A 19,613-nucleotide genomic window follows, 5' to 3' on the forward strand; every position below is an offset into this window, starting at 1 on the left:
CAACCAGATTCCTTTCCCAATGACTTCCTCAGGCTGTGACCAGGCTTTAGACATAGTTTCAGGCTTTTATTTTGAAAAATGAGCGAGATTTATCAAAACGCATCAGGTGTCCTTTGATTAGTTCATGCACGGGAGAGTTGTAGCTCGACATTTTCTTTCTCTGTAGTATAGTTTTCCGTCCGTTTGAAATATTATCGATTATGTATGTTAAAAACAACCTGAGGATTGATTATAAAAAACGTTGACATGTTTATCACCCAAAGACATCGTAAATCTCCTCTGTCAGTGTTATCTCATTGAGGCCCATCCTCAGTAGAACACACACACAATAGTTAAAGATGTAGTTTAAGTATAACTCTGACTTGTGTGATAAGTTTATCTCTCCTAATTTGATAATAAGAAATAAACCACCACAGACCTCATGAAAGACAATACAGCCACATGACCCTCTCTGTTTATACAGGTTCCTCAGTTATGAGGCTTGCATCTAATTCTTGTAGAAAATGAATGAGTAAAGATGAAACTACATGCGAAATGATGTAATGTGATATTTAGTCTTCTAAATAAGAGAATTGTTTTCATAAGTAAAATGATGCGGCCACGCCCAAGTGAATAGACATTGGTTGGAAATTATGAACCAACCCCTTTTCTAAATTTCTATGAAAGCCCCCATGACGAAACTTTACCTCAGTTCCAAATAAAGGGGTGGAATGGTCCTCCACGTTGAAAAGGGCTTTAGGCCAGGAAATGAGAGAGCTTGCTCCACACGTGAAATGATATGAACTCTGAACTATTGATCACCTAAAGAAGAAGTGCATACTAAAAGAGCATTTGTCAAACTGCAGCTGAACAAATGCGCAGATCTAGTACGAGAACACTGACTGACGTGGACGAATCTCCAGAGTGAGATGAACCTTTCAGACCACGTGAACCTCTCACATGACAACCCGGAAGATTCCACAAAGGACGAGGGCAAACCAGAGCCTCACATCACCAGCTCAACTATTGAAGCCAGCTTCACGTAAATACAATCCATTACTTTTCCAAATGAGCGATCGTTAGTGGCATATGTATTTATGTGAGAATAGCTTCCCAGTTCCGATAAAGCCATGTCCCTTAGTCTTCCTTCCAAAACCCCTTTCTCTTCTCTCTGAGTCTATCGTGTTAAAAACAAACTGTTTTTGTTTAGTCCACTAAGGACAGTATTTACTGTATAATGTTATTATGTATTGTATATTCTGTAATTGTTTAATTAGTTAGCAAATAAATAATTGAGCAATTGGTGTATGGATGATTAATAGTAAAGGCTGTGTTCGTGCAGATAGCCAAGAATTTTAAGACGTTTAGAACGAGAACTGATAATTCATTAATAGAAGACTGTATTCGATAAGACAGGAACATTTTCTTTCTATAAACATTTTCCCGTGGTGCACCGACTTCATTAAAGTTGACATGATTAGTTTAATCACGTAATAATAATTACATATTGCAGTAACCTGGTATATTTATGTTTACCAATAGATGGCAGTATTGACTCAAGACAGGGGTTTGCTTTCCGCTATCCGTAGCCATTTCATATGTCTGCCGTGATTTAACCGTGATTTAAGAAAGCTTCAGGTAGCTAAAGCCAGGTGCATTAGAGAATATTGTTCTAAGTTACAATTAAATACTAAACCGTACTTACGTGTCATGAGTCATCAATCTAAGAAGCCGCTAAAGATATTACACATATAGAGCATAAAAATTGATAAAATAACAGTCTTCACAAATAATGAAAAGCCAGAGACATGACACAGGGAAGCCGACCAGTGGAGGCCCGGAGACGAACCAGATGATGCGGGTTGTGCTTGATGTGACAGATGGACTGATGGGGCATAGTGTCACGTGTGACAATTTCTTCACCTCTTATGAACTCAGCCAGCAGCTCCTGAAGAGGAAGATCACCATGGTTGACACAGTTAGAAAGAACAAGCCTGAGCTCCCCCCTGCACTTCTCATCAAAGTTTTCCTTCACCCCCACCACCACTCTAGTTTCTTACCTCCCAACGAGGAACAAGAATGTGGTCCACCTGAGCACACTGCACAAAACGGCTGAGATCAGTGATCGTGAGGACAGGAAGCCAGCCATCATCCTGGACTACAACCACAACAAAGGAGGCATGGACAACCTGGACAAGGTGATTGTAAATTACAATTGCAGAAGAATGACTGCCCGCTGGCTCCTGGTCATCTTCCATAACATCATTGATGTGTCCTCTTACAATGCCTTCGTGATATGGAACAAGATCAATCCTACCCGGATACCTGATAAGCGGAACAAGAGGATTCACATTCAAAGAAGGGAGCGCCTCCCCCACACAGCAGCCTCTGCAGCGCTTGTGAAAGCTGTACAGGGAACTGAATCTTGTCCTGATCCACCTGAGGCTGCAGCTGTGGCAGGCAAGAGGACTGTAAAACAAATACTATGTGCTGCACATGTGAGAAATACGTCTGCATAGTCCATGCACACACACTTGCATAATGTCCTACATGTGCTAATTAGAGTTGATTGATTTATGTTCTTCACGTTTTTGTTTTGTATCTATTATCTTATTTTATTCTTATTTATTGTTGTTGTTTATAGACCTTGTGGGTGGGTTTAACAAATGGGAGAAGACTAGTATTTTGTAGTTGAATTCCTCATTGTACAGAATATATTAATATATCACTATGTTGCCAAAAAAGACTGTTATTGTTTCCCTTCAATAAAATGCATTCAAAACGACATTCTGCACATTTCTATTACTTTCTTAGGCTATGCAAGTGCTATCTCTTGCTAAAAAATGTATGTTTACACCTATACAGTACCTTTAGCAATAATAATAATAAACCTCTACTTTAGTAAAGAAAACAATTATGACATGTGTGTTGTAATAAAAATGTGGTGGTGTCCACTGATTAAATGCACTCTTTCTGCATTGTGAAGAGCCGATTTTCCCAGCCAAAGAGAGGAGTCACAAAAAGCAGAAATATAGATAAAATGAATCACTAACCTTTGATGATCTTCATCAGATGACACTCATAGGACTTCATGTTACACGATACATATAGGTTTTGTTCGGTAAAGTTCATATTTATATCCAAAAATCTCAGTTTACATTGACGCGTTATGTTCAGTAGTTCCAAAACATCCGGGGATTTTGCAGAGAGCCACATCAATTTACAGAAATAGTCATCATAAATGTTGATGAAAATACAAGTGTTACACATTGAATTTTAGAGCCACTTCTCCTTAATGCAACCGCTGTGTCAGATTTCCCAAAACATTTACGGAAAAAGCAAACCATGCAATAATCTGAGTACGGCGCTAAGACGACAAATCAACCCAAAGAGATATCCGCCATGTTGGAGTCAACATAAGTCAGAAATAGCATTATAAATATTCACTTACCTTTGATGATCTTCATCAGAATGCACTCCCAGGAATCCCAATTCCACAATAAATGTTTGTTTATTGTCCATCATTATGTCCATCATTTATGTCCAAATTCCTCCTTGTTGTTAGCGCATTCAGTACACAATCTAAACTCACGACGCGCGTGCAAGTCCAGCGGAAAGTACGGACGAAAAGTCCAAAAAGTTCTGTTACAGTCTGTAGAAACATGTCAAACGATGTATAGAATCAATCTTTATGATGTTTATAACATAAATCTTCAATAATGTTCAAACCGGAGAATTCCTTTGTCTTCAGAAATGCGATGGAACGCAGCTAATTCTCACATGAACGCGCATGATCAGTGCATAGTCAGCTCGTGGCACTCTGGGAGAGACCTTACTCAATCTCCTCTCATTCTCCCCCACTTCACAGTAGAAGCTTCAAACAAGGTTATATAAACTGTTGACATCTATTGGAAGCCTTAGGAAGTGCAACATGACCCCATTTCCACTGTATCTTGGATAAGCAAAGAGTTGAAAACCTACAAACCTCAGATTTCCCACTTTCTGGTTGAATTTTTTCTCAGGTTTTTGCCTGCCATATGAGTTATGTTATACTCACAGACATTTAAACAGTTTTAGAAACGTCAGAGTGTTTTCTATCCAAATATACTAATAATATGCATATCCTAGGATCTGGGCCTGAGTAGCAGGCCGTTTACTCTGGGCATGCTTTTCATCCGGACATGAAAATACTGCCCCCTACCCCAAAGAAGTTAAACTGTCGCTTCTTTGAATAACTTTTGCTTTGCTACTGTATTTTTTTCTATTATCTCATGTCTGTTTTCATCAGACAGAGCAATGTCAAAGGTAAAGGCACACCAATGTACCCATCCCCTAAACTGAGAACAATAGACTCATTGATGATCTTTCTTTCAGTTCTTGAATTCAATTCAAATGCATGACATGAATTGACTAAATGGAGTTGAATGAAGTTGCACCCAGCCCTGGATAATGTAATTAATATTGTGAACTACAAATATGCTAATGAGTCAAGAGCCAAAGAACCATTTTTATATCCAATATCCATCCCCTAAATTAAAAAGATACAAAATCTAAAAAGATAGAAACTAAAAGATAGATTTGTGTTATAACCTTTGTATTAGAAATTACAAGCTTCATTGTGATTACAGGTGTAGGATCTTAATTTGATCACCCTGTTGCAATAGAACTTTCCTGCAATGCAGGATATTAAAAACGTGTAGCGTATTTGAGGTTTAAAAAAGGCTTCTGAAGTTTGTAACTTCCATTTTCAAAATTCAGACTTGATTTCCCTTTGTGAAAAACATATCAACATCTACAAAAATGTCGACGACTTATAATCCACATTTCCTGTTGCTGCAGGATAATTTTCCTGCTGTAGCAAACTGGCTCAATTGAGGATCCTATAGCTGTGCTATAGCTCTCAACATACCACATCCAGCTCTGCTTCCTTGTGCAGTGCCTATTGGACCAATGGCCAACAGAGGATAATGTCACCTTCAGCAATTGGGAAATGCTAAATCGTTTTAAGGATTTGACCTCTTTTGAGTAAAAAGAAAGTAATCCCCTTAAGCAGCATGTGGGCCAGGGATTACCAACCTGCTGTCAATCTTTGTTTAGTGTTAATTACACATATCCTCCACAATATTGAGGAAGTTAAGAAATGTTTCAGATTATTTGCACCTCAATGGCTGGCCCACTGGGCCTCTGTGCTCCACTCGGGTCTGTATGGTTAACCTCTCACCTAATAAGGTTGTGTAGGCCTAAAATGTAACGATGTAACTAGATGTGAACTATGACATTTAAAATGGTTACTTCATGGAGCATAAGCCATAGTAGCTTTGTTTGCTTACAGATAATAGGATACAACAGGCTTATAGGCCAACTCAACTCATTCGACACATTCAACCCAACTTGAAGTAGGTCCAATTATCGAGACTGGATTAGGCCTTAAATGGAGAACAGCTAGGCCTATAGATGTTAATAGCTGTTACTAATCACATATTATAATAACTTGTGTTTTCATTGCTTAGTTTAACTCATTTTGTAAAATAGTTTTTGAATGTTTGTAGACTGTAGAGTCAAAGAAAATGATGGGAAATGGGTTTTATTTGCTCATTATTTATTTATTTGGCCTTCACAGAACAAGTGGGCATAGTTCAGATTTTTTTTTTAAATGACTACATTTAATGACAACTAAAGAGTTTTTAATTAAATATTTAATCATTAATGTGTAAACTTCCTCTGTGAGAAATTTTGTAATATGCCAAAAGGCCTATCAATAACTATTTAACAATTTTATATGTACAGTTGAAGTCTGAAGTTTACATACACCAAAACTAGCCAAAACTCAGTTTTTCAAAATTCCTGACATTTAATCCTAGTATAAATTCCCTGTCTTAGGTCAGTTTGGATCACCACTTCATTTAAGAATGTGAAATGTCAGAATAATAGTAGAGAGAATGATTTATTTCAGCTTTTATTTCTTTCATCACATTCCCAGTGGGTCAGAAGTTTACATACACTCAATTCGTATTTGGTAGCATTGCCTTTACATTTTTTAACTTGGGTCAAACGTTTCGGGTAGCCTTCCACAAGCTTCCCAAAATAAGTTGGGTGAATTTTGGCCCATTCCTCCTGACAGAGCTGGTGTAACTGAGTCAGGTTTGTTGGCCTCCTTGCTTGCACACGCTTTTTCAGTTCTGCCCACAAATTTTCTATAGGATTGAGGTCAGGGCTTTGTGATGGCCACTCCAACCTTGACTTTGTTGTCCTTAAGCCATTTTGCCACAACTTTGGAAGTATGCTTGGGGTCATTGTCCATTTGGAAGACCCATTTGTGACCAAACTTTCATTTTACTGACTGATGTCTTGAGATGTTGCTTCAATATATTCACATAACTTTCCTGCCTCATGATGCCATCTATTTTGTGAAGTGCACCAGTCCCTCCTGCAGCAAAGCACCCCCACAACATGATGCTGCCACCCCGTGCTTCACGGTTGGGATGGTGTTCTTCGGCTTCAAGCCTCCCCCTTTTTCCTACAAACATAACGATGGTCATTATGGCCAAACAGTTATTTTATGTTTCATCAGACCAGAGGACATTTCTCCAAAAAGTCCAATCTTTATTCCCATGTTTGGCTTTTTTATGGCGGTTTTTGAGCAGTGGCTTCTTCTTTGCTGAACCTTTCAGGTTATGTTGATATATGACTCATTTTACTGTGGATATATATACTTTGGTACCTGTTTCCTCCAGCATCTTCACAAGGTCCTTTGCTGATGTTCTTGAATTGATTTGCACTTTTCGCACCAAAGTATGTTAATCTCTAGGAGACAGAATGCGTCTCCTTCCTGAGCGGTATAACGACTGCGTGGTCCCATGGTGTTAATACTTGCGTACTATTGTTTGTACAGATGAACGTGGCACTTCAGGCGTTTGGAAATTGATCCCAAGGATGAACCAGACTTGTGGAGGTCTACAATTTCTTTTCCTGAGGTCTTGGCTGATTTATTTTGATTTTCCCATGATGTCAAGCAAAGAGGCACTGAGTTTGAAGGTAGGCCTTGAAATACATCCACAGGTACACCTCCAGTTGACTCAAATCATGTCAATTAGCCTATCAGAAGCTTCTAAAACCATGACATCATTAGATGGAATTTTCCAAGCTTGTATGTAAACTTCTGACCAACTGGAATTGTGATACAGTGATTTATAAGTGAAATAATCTGTCCGTAAACAATTTTTGGAAAAATGACTTGTGTCATGCACAAAGTAGATGCCCTAACCGACTTGCCAAAACTATAGTTTGTTAACAAGAAATGTGTGGAGTGGTTGAAAAACGAGTTTTAATGACTCCTACCTAAGTGTATATAAACTTCCGACTTCAACTGTAGGTCCCAGGCCTATGAATCAAACAAAAGAGCACATGACACCTGTTTATTGTGTAATAATATCATTCATTACTAAATATGTGATTTGGACACATGTTTTGAAAGTAGAGGTCGACCGATTAATCGGAATGGCCGATTAATTAGGGCCGATTTCAAGTTTTCATAGCAATCGGTATTCGGCATTTTTGGACACCGATTTTGGCCGATTACATTGCACTCCACGAGGAGACTGCGTGGCAGGCTGACTACCTGTTATGCGAGTGCAGCATGGAGCCAGGTAAGGTGCTAGCTAGCATTAAACTTATCTTATAAAAAACAATCAATCTTAACATAATCACTAGTTAACTACATATGGTTGATGACCTAAGGCTCGTATTTCTGTGTGTTATTATAATTAAGTCTATGATATGATGGAGCAGTCTGACTGAGCGGTGGTAGGCAGCAGCAGGCTCGTAAGCATTCATTCAAACAGCACTTTCCTGCATTTGCCAGCAGTCTTCGCTGTGCTTCAAGCATTGCACTGTTTATGACTTCAAGCCTATCAACTCCCGAGATTAGGCTGGCAATATTAAAGTACTTATAAGAACATCCAATAGTCAAAGGTATATGAAATACAAATGGTATAGAGATAAATAATCCTATAATAACTACAACCGAAAACTTCTTACCTGGGAATATTGAAGACACATGTTAAAAGGAACCTTCAGCTTTCATATGTTCTCATGTTCTGAGCAAGGAACTTAAACGTTAATCTTTTTTACATGGCACATATTGCACTTTTACTTTCTTCGCCAACACTTTGTTTTTGCATTATTTAAACCAAATTGAACATGTTTCATTATTTATTTGAGACTACATTGATTTTATTGATGTATTATATTAAGTTAAAATAAGTGTTTATTCAGTATTGTTGTAATTGTCATTATTACAGATATATATATGTAAAAATCGGCCGATTAATCGGTATCGGCTTTTTTTTGGCCCTCCAATAATCGGTATCGGTATCGGCGTTGAAAAATCATAATCGGTCGACCTCTTTTTGAAAGTACTGTATTCACCGTTTGATTAAGACACTAGTCAAACATTAATCTGACATCTTGCAATCTGTGTCCTGGCTGAACATCTTGTAATTATGATTTTGTTCTGACACCTTAAACCATACTCTCCTACCCCACCAGCTAATTTTACAGGCCACCATAAGCATTTTGCATCCCAAATGACACCCTATCCCCAACATGGAGCACTACTTTTGACCAGAATGCTATGGCCCCATGGTCAAAAGCACTGTATAGGGAATAGGGAATAGTATGCCATTTGGGATGCAGCACATGACATCTGGAGATGGAGGGAAAGATGGATTTAAGATTTATGTAAGGCGGTTTATAAAACAACACTGACTGACTGACAAGCACAGCAGAAGACTTGTCTTGGGGAGGAGTTAGTGTAGCCTAGCTCTGCATTGGTGCATTGGTTCAATGAGGACAATGTAGTTACCCCTAAACCGCAGGGCTGGGTCAAATCGAACGTGACATTCTTCTTTTGACGTGTCTAGTGGAGAGGTGGGAGCTGTCACATGGACTGAGGGACACGGGGGTCTTACCGAGGGGACTACTTTATAAACCCCAGAAGATACAGCGTCCTCTATATGACAAGACCTCTAGTAGAGTGTCAGCTAGGTGGCCTCTATACTCAGTTGCGATGCATGCCGTACACAGATTTGTTAGTCAACAGTCTGTGTTTCATTCTATTTCAACATTTTGTTATGCATTCTGAAGACTTAAATATAACTTTCTCGGGAGTTTACATTTATTTTTCAGTGTCATTTCAATTTAGTTTGAGAACATTTTATACATCAAATGTGGCTTCTTGGTTCAGCTCCCGAAGTCATGGAAGAGCGCCTGTCACCTTCTGCACGTTTTGTCCGAAGCCCCTGGAATAACCATAATCAAGCCGCAACGAGGGTTCACAGTATTGAAGCAATATTGGGATTTAAAGACGAAAATATGTTTCATCAATCTGTGTCCTACAATGGATCAGGAAAACCCGCTGAGCCGAGAGGAAACGGAATTATGTCATCCCCGAAGAAAGAACTCAACACAAAAGGTTTTGACAGTAAGTGACAGTGGCAATATTTTTTTAATTGATTTCAAATTGATTCAAAATGTTATCTTTCATACCATTAGGCTATTTATTGTTATTTATTCCATGTTTAGGCCTACATATGTGTGCCAGTAGCCATTTGAGTCAGAGTAAAAGGTTGGCAAATATAACTCAGAAGTTCATAAATTGATCCAGCCTATAATGTATTTTTCAGGTGTCTGCTGCAGCAGTTCGGGGGCCTCTGTCAGTCCTGACTTACCTGAAGGGGAGGATACATTGTACGTTGATGAGAACCCAAAGAAGAAACACCGGCGCAACAGGACCACGTTCACCACCTTTCAGCTGCACGAGCTGGAGAGAGCGTTCGAAAAGTCGCACTATCCTGACGTCTACAGCAGAGAGGAGATCGCGCTGAAAGTTCATCTTCCCGAGGTCCGAGTACAGGTACATTGTGAGCAAGCAACTGAGTCCGTTGTTGAAAATGTGTATGAAGTTCGACTCTGTGTAAAATACGTAAAACATCGAGGTCTATCAATTAATGTTTCTTGCATGGGCTCAACATAAGTTCTTGTCTTATCCTATTTGTGACACATTTAACAAAAGTTGTGTGTCTGAGTCTTATCAATAAAGTTTAAATAAAATGTGGTTCGTGAAATAATCATCCTTTTTATTTGAATATTAATATTTTTAATTTACAACCTTAGGCTAATGTCAGGACTACTAAAATATGTTATTGCAATTTATATTAGGCCTAACTTCTTCACTATTAAGTAAATTGTCACAAACGGTATTTCCACTTTGAAATTTCAGACTTGATTTTCCCTTAAGAAAAATTTATCAACCCTACATAAATGACAGTTAATTCTAATCCATATAATAATTCATTCTTCCTGTTGCTACAGGATACATTTCCTGCTGTAGCAAACTGGCTCAAATTAAGATCCTACATCTGTATGGTATTTCAATATTTTACTGATATGGTCAAAGTGCCCCTGAATCTTGTTTCTGTCTATAATCGCCCCAGTTCTCATAATGTTGAATTCCAGAATGTCTTAAAAGAATGTTGTGATGATTCCAGGTGTGGTTCCAGAACCGTCGGGCCAAGTGGCGTCGCCAGGAGAAGCTGGAGGTGAGCTCCATCAAGCTCCAGGACACTTCCTCCTTCCTGTCCTTCAGCCGCTCCTCCTCCCAGTCTCTGGGCTCCGGGCTACAGGTGGAGCCATGGCTCAGCACTCCCACCACCACTGCCACCCCCCTGCAGTCCCTTTCCGGGTTCATCACCAGCCCATCTCAGGGTCTCCAAAGAACCTCCAGCTACACTCCTCCACCCTTTCTCAACTCCCCCAGTTTCGGGCATATTGGTTCTCTGTGTCCTCCTCCGCCGCCCCCGTACCAGTGCTCAGCGTCTGGGTACGTGGACAAGTTAACTATGGAGGAGTTGGATCCTCGTAATTCTAGTATTGTGTCTCTGAGGATGAAGGCTAAGGAGCATATTCAGTCTATTGGAAAACATGGTGAGGATGGATGCTGGCTTGCATCCCTCTGAGGCAATGCAAAGACGAAAGACTTCTACTGAATGTATTGTTGCTGCGTTATAGACATTAAAGTCCAATGTGCTGGAGGACTCTTCTCCACAAGATGATGAACAAAGTTTTTTTGTCTTCTTCAATGGTTTATAGTATCATCCCAGTCAGTGTTTTTTGTGCATTCTCAGTATATTCAAGTTATATAATGTACTTTCCTCATCAATGTAATGCTTGCATTCACCAAGATACATCTGGTTTACTCTGGTCTACTTTTAGGTTCTGACTTAGGAAATGTACACTTTTCCTACTTACCTTGTGCAGGTGCGTAAAGGTATCCAAACAAGCTGCGTAGGTTCGGTTGGCTAGGTGAAGTGAACATCTGTGCTTGCATACTCCCTTAAAGGGATACTTTGGGATTTTGGCAATAAAGCCTTTTATCCACTTCCCCAGAATCAGATGAACTCATGGATACCAGTTTTATGTCTCTGCACCCTGTTTGAAGGAAGTTAGAGGTAGTCTATGGTATCTACTAGCATGCTAGCAATATTAATGTTTGTTCCTCTTGAGACGCCATATCCAGTACACTTCCTCAAAATAGTCCAAATTAAGATTATGATAACTCAAGAAATCTGTAATTAGTTTTGACGTTTTTGCCAAGGAGGTTTTAGTCGCAAAATTTTACATCTAAGATTTTGGTGCAGTATTTCTCAAGTGAAAAACTTTGCATGAAGACTAGTCGTCTGTTGTTGAATGCCAACAAACACTTAATTGAAGAATCCCTAATGTTGACCAATCACCAACGAAAGGCATACTTCGGCTTGCCTCAATTAAAAGTGTGCTCGAACAGGCTAGGAAAAAAACTGACGAACACTGCCAAACACCAAAACAAACAAAAACCTCACAAAATGTTGTCATAATATATGCAGTAACTGTTTAGACTGGGAAGCATAAAATAATCTTAACAGGCTTTGCAGATGTGGTTACCTTGAATAAATGTAATTCAACTGCTGAAAACCCTCCCACTTGCTGGCCAACAGATTTGCTCGTGAAATGTTTATTCAATAGCCATCCCTTTAAATTTGGTGTACCTTTAATTAGAATTTTCTCAACAGACTCACTAGAACATATAGATGGGTTGGTTGTTTAGCAACAAAACCGACCCATGTGCAACTATGGGGCAAAACAGACGGGGACTTAGATTGTTGACAACATGTAAACTATATTTAGTCTCCAATGTTTATTGAAAACATGAATAAAGTTGCACAATTTATTTTTTGACATGTTAGCATAGCATAGTATAGACGTGACAGTCAAAACACCTCATAACAACACATGGTTTTCAGGAAGTTCTCAGCTAACCCGTCTATGAAGAGAATGTTTCAGAATGTTAGGGACCAGTGAAAGAAAGCCTTGTAAATACATGCCTTTTTCTTTCCTTTTCAGCACCAATTGGTAGATAAAAAAATACTCTGATCTTGTATATTATTTAGGGTTAGGAAAGTACTTATAATTTTTTTTTTACTGTTTTTTTAACCTACCAACTAGGTAGGTTCTGCTCTACTATCAGTGCACACATGTTTCCATAGGCTACAGCCTCAGCTTGGATCTCCAAATTTCACTCCTGCAAATGATGAAGCCATAGGCCTACAATTCTGAATAATGACACAGCTATTTATACTTCACTGTGGAAAAGAGGCCGAAACACCTGTATGTTGACATGCTTTTCAGTTTGCTGAAATATGACTGGTTTCACATTCGTCTCCAACGCTCATAAAATAAAATAGATTTAAAACAACTGTCATTTCTATTTACAATCCCCTTGTCCTAACCAATGACTAATTTACCTAGGTCTTATTAATAGCTCTTATCAATTTATAAATTACAGTGCATGGAGATTTGGTGTTATTTCTATTGGAAAATAATTATGTAGATCCTGTTCCACTTGGAACTGACAGGTTGCTCGACCTTATTCGTCGTTTTTTAAAAGTGGGGGAATTATGAGGGAATTAAGTCAAGGTCTGAATACGGAATATCTGCAGACACACCTCTGCCTCGCCTCCACTTCTGTGAATAGCATTGAATAGGTTGTGAATAGCATGATATTCTCATCCGCAAGGTCAAGGTCAGAATACGCTTAAAAAGAAAAGTGTGTAAAAAGGGGAATTCGGGTATGAATTCCCCCCCCCCTTTACTGAATGAAGGATGACATTGAAGAGAAAGTGGAAATGTTCAAATGTAAAATTGCCTGCGACCTGGTTTCTATGTTAACATTTTGCATCCCTATTTGAACAATTATCTTCTGTTATGTATATGTACTTCTGCTAAGACTATCACATCCCAGGATTAATCAATGTATTTATTATTGTTTCCAAGCCCTTGTCGAGATAACGCTCTTTCAGTGTTCTTCCAGTTTGTGCAGCTGACTTTACAAATGTTCATGACCAATTGTCCAGGTGCTGTTTATCTCCATACGCGAATGATTTGATGGAAATAAAACTGCATAGTTACATCAACACGTATCCCTTATTTGCACACTTATCCCTTATTTCATTAATTGTCATACGTCCTATGATATACACATGCATTGTGTTGTTGTGTACACGACATGTGTCATAGCTTCACCATGCACAATGGGCATTTCTTATTCATTTGGAAGACTCAGTCAACATTTGGTTTGGAGAGAAAAAGAGAGACATATATATTTTTTTTTACAATAGAACTCTATTCTTTTTTTGAAGAGGATTGCTTTTGCAGAATGCTTTCAACTTTTTAGAAAACAAGTGGTTTTATTTTCACGCTTATTGCTCATTTAAATCTCAAGTCACAGAGCAGAGCGGAACAAGTGAACATGGTGTCCGGTTCCCTCTAGTGGACATTAGTGTTAGGAAGAAGGAGAAACGTATCGATCAACCTTTTGAGTCCCAGCTTTATTTTGTTCAGAAAGCTGTCTACTACACCTTTCTTCCTATTAAACAATGTATTATTTGGGGGGGGGGGGTCCTCAATTTCATTGGGAATAAGAGATTTGAAAGTCTAGGTTTCAGATCAAATATGTCATCAATTACTGTTTCAAAAGGAATAATAATAATAATAATGAAAAATATCTTAGATCTTTTACTCTAAACATGTGTTTATTCCCATTGGAAAACAGCCATTTTAAAAGTGCAGGGCTTATGCAACGTGCCATATCTTTATTTTCTGTCTTACGGGAATGATATAACTATGAGAAGAAGAAAGCTGAAGTCTCTATCTATCCACTGATGTACATATATCCTCTGTCTGATTCCAAGTTCGTCCACTAGATAGTAGTAGGAGATCACGATGTCTCTTGGCCACTTGAAACCAATTGTGTCTGGTTTGAGTAGTGAGCCACGGTGCCAAAATGGCTGAACATATTTTCAGGCCTGACATCGTAAAATGACCTTAACAAACAGAGCTTTCAAGTTATGGAGTTTTTTTGTTGTTGAAATAAGACACAGACAGGCGAAGAAACTTCAAACTTCTTTTCCCATTCACTTTTCCTATTGTAAACGATGAGCTAGCTAAACCCGCACATATGGAGGATGCGTACAAGCTAATGTGAATGGAGAAGGAAATATATTGCTTTACAATGGCCATCAGGGTGTACCCTTTCCATGCATACTAAATGTTTGTACTGTTGGCGACTTGACCTATATTGCAAATTCATATTAGTTATAGGATGACGTCTCTCAAAGTGGCTTGTACTTCTGTTATCTACATTTTTAGCCACAGCAGCACACATCACCGCACCTGCACCACACAACACTCACTCTGTCTGTCTGTGCTTCTCCTTCTCTGTTGTCACTGTCTGTCTGTGCTTCTCCTTCTCTGTTGTCACTGTCTGTCTGTGCTTCTCCTTCTCTGTTGTCACTGTCTATCTGTGCTTCATCTTGTTCTCCTCTGTTGTCACTGTCTGTCTGTGCCTCTCCTTGTCCTCTCTGATGTCACTGTCTGTCTGTGCTTCTCCTTGTCCTCTGGTGTCACGTGTCTGTTGTGCTTCGTCTTGTTCTCTCTGTTGTCACTGTCTGTCTTCTTCATCTGTGTTCTCCTTGTTGTCCTGTCTGTCTGTGCTTCTCCTTGTCCTCCTCTGTTGTCACTGTTTGTCTGTGCTTCTCTTGTCCTCCTCTGTTGTCACTGTCTGTCTGTGCTTCATCTGTCTTGTTCACTGTCTGTCTGTGTTCATCGTGTTCTCCTCTGTTGTCATGTCTGTTTTTGCTTCTCCTTGTCCCTCATCTGTTGTCACTGTGTCACTGTTCTGTCTGTGCTTCTCCTTGTCCTCCTCTGTTGTCACTGTCTGTCTGTGCTTCATCTTGTTCTCCTCAGTTGTCTGTCCGACACTATGTCTCTCTGTGCTTCTTCTTGTTTTCCTCAGCTTTCACTCTGTCTGTGCTGAGCCCAGAAGCATCTTAGTTGTGAATGAATAAAACACTTTTTTGAGAAAAGAAGAAAATCACGGAGTAAATGCCTAATAGCTTATCCTTAGCCTTTAATAATTTATAACATTATAACAGCCTAACTACTTATATTGCAAATGAGTGCCTGTCATATGTGCCCCCCCACTACCCTAAGGATGAACTGTATATATAATATAGAGCCAAAATATTAAGAAACTGGCAGTACATGTGTGTGTGTCTCTTTTTTCTTCCTACCTCCACTTGACTCTGCTGCAGAAGCAGCTAAACTGTCTGTGCTAAGCATCACTGGGTTTCCAGGGAACCACACGGACTATGATGAGCCCAGCAACATCCTAGTTGTGAATGAATAAACAAATATACTGTATTAGGCAAAGAAGAAAGTCTCAGAATAACTGCCTTATAGATTACCATTTGCTTTTAATAGGCTACTTTGTAAAATACTTGTCACGACTTCCACCGAAGTCGTTTCCTCTCCTTGTTCTGGCGGTGTTCGGCGGTCGGCGTCACTGGTCTTCTAGCCATCTTCGATCCATTTTTCGTTTTCCATTTGTTTTGTCTTGTTTTCCTACACACCTGGTTTCAATTTCCCTCATTTATTGTTGTCTATTTAACCCTCTGTTCCACCCCAGGTCTTTGTGTGGAATTGTTTATTGTAAGTGCTTGTGCACATGTTACTGGTGCACGTCGGGTTTTGTACCCATGTTTGTTTATTTCATAAACCCACTTAGCTAAGTGTTTATTCATATTCAGCTACATATACAGCCAAAACTTTAAGGAACTGCCAGTTTGTGGCAGTCTCTCTCTCTCTCTGTTTTGAATTCAATATACTGTAAACCATCTCTGCTTGTCATAGAACGAGGGGACTAGTTTCTGTGGATGCGGACAGATTTCCAGTGTTGTGCTTCGTTTGACAGTGATGCGTATGCGTAAACTCCATGAACTAATTACATTTTAGGTGGGACTTTGCGGCCTCCAATGGCTGTGTATATGTATTGTAATCTGACACCAGAGTCACTGGTCATTTAGTGATGGGAAGTTTGGCTCATTTGACTTAATTAGACCTTTTCAACTCGTTCAGTCAAAAGAATGAATCATTCGACTCATTTAGTTGATTTGATTCAGTAATGCCCAGTGCACGTAGGACCCCCCCCCACCGAACGATGAACTAAAACCTCAAAAGAATCATGATTCAACAAGCCTCTCATTCAACATAGGGGGCTTATTGGAGCTGCTGTAACTGAGACTTACAAAAGTGTGCTTCAAACAGTCTACATTGGTGATTTCTAGGCATACAAATAAGATTACTTGTTGATAACTTTGAAACGAGGTCAAGTTACGGCTGTAACCTGACTAGATTGTGAGCAACACTTGGTGGAAGGCAAATCTGTCAGTGAACAGCATGCAGACAAAACAGGCCTTTTGCAATATCCTATTACAATCGCGGGAAAACACAGGTTGGAAAGCATATTGATCCTGCTGAAAAATGAAGACTAATCTAATCTGTCTCCTGTCGTCTACCAAAATATTTTATCAACTTGAAAAAGTTAAAACAAAGGCACGAGCACATAGCGGCCATCACCAGTGAGTGAGCTGCACATCATTGGGTGAGTCAGTGAAACTGGAAAGATTCTTTAGGACTATAATTCCCTCCTCATATTGTACAATATGTGTCTCCACACACCTAGTCCTTGGCTATTATTGCTGAGCGATTAGTGCTTTTTGAGGTCGGTTCGGTTTTGGTTTGATTATTAAAAATAATAATAATAAATGCACTATGTATTATGTGGGGTGAATGCTGTAACTCAGCATAAAAAGTGAATACAGTTCCCATAATGGTAGTGACTGCCCATCAACATGTTGGATCAGTGAGTGTGTTGTTGCAGAAACAAATAGGCCCACAATTATGCTAAACAATCTTAAAATGAATTATCGAGATATGAATTATGAAAGCCCGTTTTTCATTTTGGGCACCTGCCACCTGAAAGGTATGCGCACAGCCCGAACACATTCAATAATACATGTATTGCATTCGAATAAGGCGGTTTTTCAATTCCAGCTTTTTTACTTGACTTTACTTCAACATCCCACGTGTGTTAGCTGACATGCGATCAATAATCACTTCTAAATATGTATTTTTCTTCTCTATGGTGCCTGCAGCATGATATTGTTCCCTGTGCGCACATGATAGACATTTGCTGTTGGTCGGAGCTCTTCTCTGGCCATGTCTAGACTTGACAGTTCATGCAGCTTTTGTATTCGGATCATAGAGTTCTGATCATGCAATGCCGAACGTGTCATGTGTCTACACCTATATTGAAATATGTCTACCATGTCCACAGTGTGTCCAGATTCCCTTTCACCGCGCTATATTCAAATGCCAGTATGAGTTCTACAAACGGTGGAATAGGCAAAATATGATAATAACACAACAACAACTGATGACAGTAGCTAACTAATGTCGCTAATTAGTCAGCTAACCCCTGTAGCTAGCCAGCAAGCTAGCAAGCAACGGTAAAGAGATTGCAAACGGTTTGCATATCTCTAGCCAAACAAATCGTTTTTCTAAATATTAGCTAGTTGGCTTGCAATTATGAGGCCAACAAACATGTTCCTCACACTCCCATTTCATAGGAACATGGCAAGAACATTAATGTGTCAAAATGTGTCAAAATATAATGCATGAATGTTCTAGATACGTTTCATGAGAACGATGCATGAATGTTCACGTGTCCAGTTTTCTGTGGGTTAGGAGAATATTCCATTAATGTCCCACCAAACATACACAGAACACGGTTGCCATGTTCTCAGAATATAAGATAGTAATGTTCTAGACACGTTTCGCGGAAACGTTGCAAGAACATTCCTGTCTATCATTCATCAGGACGTTGCCTAATGATCCCAAAGTAACATTATTTTTTGAAAGTTGTATCTTTACACCCTTTGTTACCGTGGCAGAGCCCATCAACGCTCTGATTAGTGAACCACTGATCCATTCACAGCTCTTTTTTTTGGCAAGATTAGGGGGGGACACTCCACAATGCTTTTACCATACAGTGCTTTCAACTTACATATTTGACATAACAACATGTCCTCCACTGGGATTTGAAACCACAAGCCCTTGGTTCACGGCATTCCGATCTTCCTGCTACGCCATCAAGTCTGGCCGTGTCTACAATCATGGCTTGCCTACTACTTACTTAAACTGCATACTGTGTGCTAATCATACTATGTATTATTTTGCACATACTGTTTAGTAAAAAAGTATGCAGTATATCACGTTCGAAACTTATTACTTTTGGTGTGATCAAGACAACTGGGAACTCGAAAACAAAACGAGCTCAGACTGAGAAAAATCGTGAAGTCGAGAAGTCTGAGCTCTAGGATGATGACCAAGTTTCTGACTTGTAATTCCGAGTTGGATTACTGTTCAAAACTACTTTTCCTAGCTTCCCTCTGTTCCAGTCTGGGTTCAACGGCATCCAGATGACAAACGCATTGTACGCAAAGATGTCCAAGATCTTAAAGAATATCACAAGTGTCCAGCGTAGTGTTCTTTTTTGCAGCTGTAGCTAGTCACCAGCTCATCTAAACTGTCCACCCCTCCTTTGTGTCATTGTAATCCATTCTGATTTCTGTTTTTTGATGTTCCTGGCCACAGATTCTCCATCCCTATGTAGCGTACTCATGAGTACCAGATTTTCGTCTTTCTTTAGCACGTAGGACACTAGGGACGTGTCGGCCATGAACACAAACTTAGAGGAATTGATAGGCCTGTTCCATGTATTCAACAGCTGAGGTGGGAGCTCTCGCTTGTTTTTTTGTACTGTTCCTACCATCGTCAGCTTCCTCTTGAGGAGCTCCTGTCCCAGCTTGTGTGAAGCGAAAAAGTTATCACATGTGATGTTGTGGCCATGGAGTTCCTGTGTCACGTCCAGGACAACCCACATCTTTTGGTTCTTCTCTGGCTTCCCCGTATACACGTGCAAGTTCCATGCATATGATGAAGCAGCATCACAGGCAGCCCAGATCTTGATTCCATATTGAGATCTGGAATCAGGGGGAGGCGGTCCACCCACTTGTCCCACACTGACCTGTTTGCAGCTAGCTTGTCTCTCTGCCGCCAAGCTGGTCTGGTGTCTCGGTTATCGAAGCGCATAATCCTGGAAATAATGTGGAAGTTTTCCAGAGACATTGTTGCAAGGA

General features: G+C 39.6%; 1 protein-coding gene across 1 annotated transcript; it reads left to right on the plus strand.

Moving 5' to 3' along the window:
* Nucleotides 1-8,887: 8,887 nt before the first annotated feature.
* Nucleotides 8,888-13,309, plus strand: LOC111961065 (retinal homeobox protein Rx3-like). Its single transcript, XM_023983189.2, has 3 exons — nucleotides 8,888-9,460; nucleotides 9,663-9,892; nucleotides 10,527-13,309. Exons 1-3 carry the CDS (start codon nucleotides 9,205-9,207, stop codon nucleotides 10,992-10,994), a joined length of 954 nt encoding a protein of 317 aa, XP_023838957.1. The 5' UTR covers nucleotides 8,888-9,204; the 3' UTR covers nucleotides 10,995-13,309.
* The last annotated feature ends 6,304 nt before the right edge of the window (nucleotides 13,310-19,613 follow it).

The sequence above is a fragment of the Salvelinus sp. IW2-2015 genome, linkage group LG4q.1:29 (assembly GCF_002910315.2).
Source record: "Salvelinus sp. IW2-2015 linkage group LG4q.1:29, ASM291031v2, whole genome shotgun sequence".
Classification (NCBI taxonomy): domain Eukaryota; kingdom Metazoa; phylum Chordata; class Actinopteri; order Salmoniformes; family Salmonidae; genus Salvelinus; species Salvelinus sp. IW2-2015.